At 53.9% G+C, this 6,994-nt stretch overlaps 1 protein-coding gene across 1 annotated transcript; it reads left to right on the top strand.

Annotated features, from left to right (window-relative positions):
* Window positions 1–1,563: 1,563 nt before the first annotated feature.
* Window positions 1,564–4,294, top strand: LOC118986278 (PRAME family member 12-like). Its single transcript, XM_037045050.1, has 3 exons — window positions 1,564–1,850; window positions 2,269–2,841; window positions 3,721–4,294. Exons 1-3 carry the CDS (start codon window positions 1,564–1,566, stop codon window positions 4,292–4,294), a joined length of 1,434 nt encoding a protein of 477 aa, XP_036900945.1.
* Window positions 4,295–6,994: the final 2,700 nt, after the last annotated feature.

The following is a 6,994-nucleotide window of genomic DNA, read 5'->3' as shown; positions in this document are numbered from 1 at the left end:
AATGAAGATGCTCGCAGAAATGGTTGACTGTGGTCGCAAAATAGAAGAAAATGTGAAGGCCATGAAAAGTGAAATAAAGGAAAATATATATAGGAGACCAACAGTAAAGGGAAGGAAACTGGGACTCGAGTCAATGGTGTGGACCAGAAGGAAGAAAGAAACGTTCGACCAGAACAGAGTGAAGAAACGAGAATTCAAAAAAATGAGGAGAGGCTTAGGAACATCTGGGACAGCTTTGAACATTTCAACATCCAAATCATAGGGGTGCCAGAAGGAGAAGAAGAAGAGCAAGAAATGAAAAACTTATTTGAAAAATAATGAAGGAGAACTTCCCCAATCTAGCAAAGGAAATAGACTTCCAGGAAGTCCAGGAAGCTCAGAGAGTCCCAAAGCAGGTGGACCCAAGGAGGAACACACCAAGGCACATCATAATTACATTAGCCAAGATTAAAATAAGGAGACAATCTTAAAAGCAGCAAGAGGAAAGGAGACAGTAATGTACAAAGGCGTTCCCGTAAGATTGTCAGCTGATTTCTCAAAACAAACCTTGTAGGCAAGAAGGGGCTGGAAAGAAATATTTGAAGTCATGAAAGGCAAGAGCCTACATCCAAGATTACTCACTTAGAATGAAAAGGCAGATAAAGTTCTTCCCAGATAAGGTTAAGTTAAAGGAATTCATCATCAGCAAGCCCGTATTATAGGAAATGTTAAAGGGGCTTGTCTAAGAAAAAGAAGATCAGAAATATAAGCAGTAAAATGACAACAAACTCACACCTATCAATAAGCGAACCTAAAAAACAAAAACTAAGCAAACAACTAGAACAGGAAAAGAATCACAGAAATGGAGATCACATGGAGGGTTATCAGCAGGGAGGGGGAGGGAAAGAGGGAGGGGGCAGAATGGGGGAAAAGGTACAGGGACTAAGAAGCATACATGGTAGGTAGAAAATAGACAGGGGGAGGTTAAGAATCGTATAGGAAATGGAGAAGCCAGAGAACTTCTATGTATGACCCGTGGACATGAACTAAGGGGGGAGGGAATGGGGGCAGGAGCGGGTGTGCAGGGTGGAGGGGAATAAAGGGGAAAAAATAGGACAACTGTAATAGCATAATCAATAAAATATATTTTTAAAATGTTAAATGTGATTGGCATGCATTTGAAGGGCGTCTTCTCAACCTTCCCCAGTGGGCTAATTGTGGGAACGGAGGGTAAAGGCTGTTTGGGCCTCATGACGTCTCCATGTCCGTCACTTCAGGGCAACGAATGGTCTGCAAGTTTCCCTCCAGGAGGGCGGGGTCAGCTTGCGGGCTCCTCCGTCCCCATGTCCCGGCTGCCCTAGAATCAGAGATGCGGGTGCCTCTGAGATGCTTGCCCGGGGCCAGCAGGGGCAGACTGGAGCTGGGTAAACTGAGGCCCTCCCCATCGCCGGGCGGTGGCTTTGGCCCTGAGTTGGGTCTTCTGAAGGGTGGGGAGTCAGACGCTGGGGGTGCTCACACTTGGCCTGACACGGATGCTTTTTCTTCTAGACGTGTCCACGGGCTTCCCTCCGGAACAGATCGAAGATGAGCTTCCAGACCCCATCCAGGCTCCTGGACCTGGCGGGACAGAGCCTGCTGGGGGACAAGGCCTTGGCCCACTCGGCCCTGGAGTGCCTGCCCTCCGACCTCTTCCCACCACTGTTCATGCAGGCCTTCTTTGGGAGACACGGGGAGTACGTGAAGGCCATGGTGTGCGCCTGGCCCTTCGACTGCCTCCCTCTGGGGGGCCTGATGCAGATGCCTCAGCAGGGGACCCTACAAGCTGTGTTCGAGGGGCTTGACACCCTGCTTGCCCAGAAGGTTCGCCCCAGGTGAGGCTGATCCACGTAGCCCCATAGGGTCCGGGCCATCCCGGAAGACAGCTGGGCTCTGGCAGTGTGGAGGGCCGAGGGGTGGGCCAGAGGTTGCTGAGGGTGACAGGGACATTCAGAGAAGCTCAGAGGCCTGCTTACAACAAGGCCGGGGCACCTGAAACAACATGCCCTGTGTCCTCCCCACGGCACTTAAAGGTACTAGACCTGCCGTCCAGAAAGTATGGAAGGAGAGGAGATGGAGACAAGCAAAGCAGAGAAGGCGGAAGAGGGCCAAGGAGAAACCGATGCTGGGGTGCAAAGTGAAGGCCGGGGGTGGGGGTGGCAAATGTTGCCTCCCGCTCTCGGGCTCGCTCTGATCCGCTCTCGTTCTGTTGACTGCAGAGCGCCTCAGCCAGCGCCCCTGTTTCCCCCGCAGGCGGTGGAGACTGCGGGTGCTGGATTTACGGAACACGGGCCAGGACTTCTGGAGCAGGGGGTCTGGAGCCAGGGCCCCGGCGCGCTCCCGGACCGGGCCCGTGGCCGAGGGCCATTCCGGGGCACGGCAGCCCTTGGCCCCCTTGGAGGTGTTCATAGACCTTTGCTTCAGCGATAGGATGCAGGATCATTTCTTCACCTTCCTCATCTCGTGGGCCAAGGAGAGGGAAGGATCGCTCCACCTGTGCTGTAAGACGCTGAAGATTTTTGCGGTGCCCGTCAAGAACATCAGGCCCCTGGCCCTGGTGCAGCTGGACTGCATCCAGGAGGTGGAAGTGAGTTGCCCCTGGAGCCTGTACAGCCTGGGCACGTTTGCTTCGTACCTGGGTCAGATGACCAACGTGCGGAGGCTCTCCCTGTCCCACGCCCACATGCCGGCCTCCAGGGAAGAGGATCGGAAAGAGGAGCACCGCGTCGCCCGGTTCACCTCTCAGTTCCTCAGGCTGCGGCGCCTGCAGAAGCTGCATCTGGACTCTCCCACCTTTCTCGCAGGCCATCTGGACCGGATGCTCAGGTGAGCTGTGTGACAGTGCGCGTGACAGCAGAATGTCAAGTGCTTTGTCCCGTTTGCTGCTCTGAAGGGTGGTGTCACATAAACCCCCAAAGAACGGGGGGGGGGGGCTCGGAGCCAGGGAGGGTGGGCTTGTAAAGGCTTCCTTAGGGAGAGATGTCTAAAGGAAGGTGACTTCTGCAGAGGTGAGTAAAGAGGAAAAGCCACGTGAGAAGGAGCATTTCCAAAAATGAGCTCCGTGCCTGCTGACTGCGTGAACGCAGATGGCCCTGTCTCAATTCCCCCGCCTGGGAGAAGTGGTTTCGTGCTCGAGGCAAGGCAAGCAGTAGATGGGAAATGCGTGATTCTGGAGACTGAGGAGCAGGGGCGCAGAGGGTGACCAAAAGTGAGAGATGGTTTGCGGGTAACCTTTGCAGACTGGCCACCCAGCTGGTGTGGCAGGATCGTGCCCAGGTGTGTTCTTTCTGCCTCAGAAGAACTAGCCTCACGTGGCCCAGGTATCCCGGCACCTGGGGCCCCAGCCATGGACAGAAGGAAGCCAGAGTTGAGAGCGCTTTTGGTTTTACCCCCGGCATTAGGATTCAGGGATGCTCACTCTTGATCGAGGCACTGTCAGGCTCACCAAGCCTGTTCCAGTGTTTCCCATTTATCCATCCACCCTCCCAAGTGGAGTGCTCTGCCTGACAGGTGAGGAAAGGAAGCTTTGGAGATTCCGTGAACTTGACCCAGTCACATCAGTGGAGGTGAAAGGACTCTGCCTGCAGCAAGACTGGGGGTCCTGGCCGTTGGCCTTCATCAGATGGTCAGAGCCACCCAACACTTGAACAAACCAGTCCTCTGCCACCCCCACTCCCCACAACTAACTGCCCTGTCTCTCCCCAGCTCCCTGCAGACCTGCTTGGAGAGCTTCTCCATAACAAATTGCCTGCTGATGGAATTGGACGTGATGCACCTGTCCCTGTGCAAGAGCCTCCATCAGCTCAAGCACCTGGATCTGAGTGGCGTCTACCTGACCGAGTTCAACCCCGAGCTCCTCTATGCGTTACTAGAAGAAGTCACGGCCACGCTCCAAGTCCTGGACTTGGTTTACTGCGGGATCACGGACACCCACGCCGAGGCCATTTTGCCTGCCCTCAGCTGCTGCCACCAGCTCAGGGCCCTCAGCCTGTCTGGGAACCCCCTGTCCCTGGCCGCCACGGGGAAGCTGCTGCGCCACACCGCCGGGCTGGGCAGCCTAAGCTTCGAGCTGTACCCGGCCCCTGTGGAGAGTTACAATGCCCACGGGGGTCTCGAACTGGGGAAACTCGCCCAGATCCGGGATGAGCTGACAGGGATTCTGAGGGACTTAGGACGGTCCAGGACCATCCAGCTTAGTGCCAGCCCCTGCCCTCACTGCGGCGAGTCGGTGTCCTATCAGGTGGAGCCCATTCTGTTCTCCTGCGATAACCCTGCTTAGTGGGGTGCGTCCAGCAAAAGCTTCCTCCCGGGCACTGGGGAGCTGAAACCCAGGACCCAGGCGCAGACAGGGGACACACACCCATGTTGCAGACATGTGCTCAGTGTGAAAGGGGAAAGGGAGGGGATCCAGCCAGGGGGCAGGAATGCAGGGGCAAATGTTGGGGACTTGATGGGACATTAGGTGACAAGTGCCCCGTAGAGTCAGAAACATGAATGAATCGCGGAGGGGGAACTGGGCTTTCGATGCACGGGTGGGAGTTAACCTGGGGTAAACGGTTGTAAGGGAATGGTCAGAAATAAAGAAAATTTCCATGGCAACAGTCTGGCCCTCCATGGTATGTTGACCTGTGTCGTCACCCCCCCCCCCGCCCCGTGTACACCTCAGGGCTCTCCAGGTACTGAGGAAAAGGAAAGGAGTCGCCGAGTTGTCGGGGTCAGAAACTCTAGCGTCTGGGATGCGCTCGGCTGCAGGGCTCCCAGCACTGTTGTGTCCTTGCCTCCAGTTCTTCACTCCCGTCTGGGGCTTCTCGTACCTCCTTGTGGCTGCTCAGTGGGTTCACACAACTGGAACACACCAAGCGGCCAAGGAGTCCCTGCAGTGAAGGGGACCCCACTGCGGACTCAGGCAGTGACCCTGGACATGAGCCTTCGTCAGGCTTCTCCGGGTAGACCCGTAAGTCTCAGTTCCCAGCTGTTGGCTGTGCCAGGGAGGGTTCGCCACACAGGGCAGGGCCCCCCTGTCTGGAAGGAGTCGTCCACACTTCAGATGAACGGAGCTGCTGGGCCTCCCCAACCCACGCCTGTCGTCCTGGTGGGTCGCAGTGCTTCTGAAATCGACCTGCGTGTGGCCAGTAAAAACATCCACGTTCCTTGTAGCAAAATACTAAAATTATTCAGGCATATAGCATTTTTCCTTCATGTTTCTGCACCGTGTTAAAAGTGTAACCTTTTGTGGGGCTAGGTCACATCGATGAGAGGTTGACTTTGCTCCCCTAACGGCGCCCGACTCTCCCTGTCAGGGAAGACTAGAACAGCATCTTTGGAAATCAGTGTGTCCGGACGGGCAACAGAAACGGCCTTGCTTGTGCAAAGTCGCTGTGTCAGGCAGGGTTCTGCGGACTCACTGGCAGGATACACGTCTGAGTATGCAGGAGATTCAGCTCAGGAATTGGCTGGCGCAGTCACAGAGTCAGAGAAGTCCCACCATCTGCCCCCTGCTGGCGGCAGAACCTGAAAGCCGAAGGTGTAACTCAGTCCAAGTCCCGAGGCCTGAGGGCGGGGGTGGGGGAGCCCACGGTGGAACCCCCCTGTCTGAGGCCAGAGGCCTGAGGACAAAGGGCAGCGGGTATGAGTCCTGGAGGTCGAAGCCCTGAGAGCCAGGAACTGCGATGCCCATGGGCAGGAAAGGATGCGCCTCTTAGCCAAAAAAGAGAGAATTCATCCTTTCTTCCCCTTTGGGTTCCGTGGGGTCCCAGGAGATTCTGGCCTTGGTCACCGAATCAAACCCTAATCCTCTCAGGCACACCCAAGATTGTTACTGCCGATCTTGGCATCTCTCAGGTGGGCACAAAATTAACCCATCGCAGTGACACCCTGTGCAAAGGGCAGCTGGGTGAGGGCTCCCAGCTGTTGAGGGCGGGGAGGGACCTTAGGCAAGAAGCTCAGTTTCTCTGTAAAATGACGGTCATGGAGCTCACTCAGCTGAGCAGGTTCTTGCAGGCTCCAGCGGGATGATGCCTGTTGAGGGCCTGTAGTAAGTGCTCAATAAATGGATTTTTTCTACTTTCTCCCTCCCAGGAGAAGCCTCCAGCATTCACCCCTCAATCTTATCCTCGACTCGTAAGAATGTGGAGGAGAGCGGAGCACAGAGCATGCAATGGAACTCGGCTTCTACCTTAGCCAGCAAAGGTCGTGATTTACCCAAACAGCTCTAGCAGTCAGCCTGGGGGCAGGGGTGGGCAGGTAGGGGAGAGGGGCTGTGAAATGTGACAGACTGGATTCACCCCAGTGAATAGCAGAGAAACATTTCCAAGCTGTAGGGTTCAAGTGCCACCTGCTGGTCAGACCCGGTGACATGTTAGTGTTGCAAGCAGGGCTGTGCTGTTTTTTAAAAAGATAGGCTCTTCCAACAAAAAACCCACCAAGTTTTTAAAAAAAATTTTAAAAATAAAAGTAAAAAACCCTGCTAATATATAGATGCTCTTTGAGCATGTATATGTTGTGATTTGCGCAAGTATTACAGATACAAATTGCCTTTTAGATGATAAAGGAAACGTAGCACTTTTAAATCATGCACGTGGATATTTTTTAAATATTTAGTTTGGTTCAGAGCCTCAAAACAAAGGTTAAAACTGATTTTAAAGATCAATGACCAAGAACGACTTCTTTTTAAAAAATATTTAGAATAATAAAATATTAGAGCTGGAAGGGTTACAGTTATTTTTTTTAAGATTTATTTATTTATTTATCTTTTAGAGGGGAAGGGAAGGAGAGAGGGAGAGAAATATCAATGTGTGGTTGCCTCTCCCATGCCGCCTGCTGGGAACTGGCCTGCAACCCAGGCACGTGCCCTGACTGGGAATCGAACTGTGATCGTGTCTGGTTCACAGGCCCGCGCTCAATCCACTGAGCTACACCAGCCAGGGCGTTACAGTTATATTTTTAAAAGTGGACTTTATCCTTTAGAGCAGTTTAGGTT

The sequence above is a fragment of the Sturnira hondurensis genome, unplaced genomic scaffold, assembly GCF_014824575.4.
Source record: "Sturnira hondurensis isolate 20B ecotype Veracruz unplaced genomic scaffold, ASM1482457v3 Scaffold0004257, whole genome shotgun sequence".
Taxonomy (NCBI): Eukaryota; Metazoa; Chordata; class Mammalia; order Chiroptera; family Phyllostomidae; genus Sturnira; species Sturnira hondurensis.
Note: the sequence above shows the minus strand (reverse complement) of the source record. Positions and strands in the feature narration are given on the sequence as shown.

Coding starts and splice junctions, on each gene's coding strand:
- LOC118986278 (XM_037045050.1), top strand. CDS start 1,564: ATGAGCTTCCAGACCCCATCCAGGCTCCTGGACCTGGCGGGACAGAGC. Junction 1,851..2,268: donor GCCCAGAAGGTTCGCCCCAG/GTGAGGCTGATC, acceptor TTTCCCCCGCAG/GCGGTGGAGACTGCGGGTGC. Junction 2,842..3,720: donor CATCTGGACCGGATGCTCAG/GTGAGCTGTGTG, acceptor GTCTCTCCCCAG/CTCCCTGCAGACCTGCTTGG.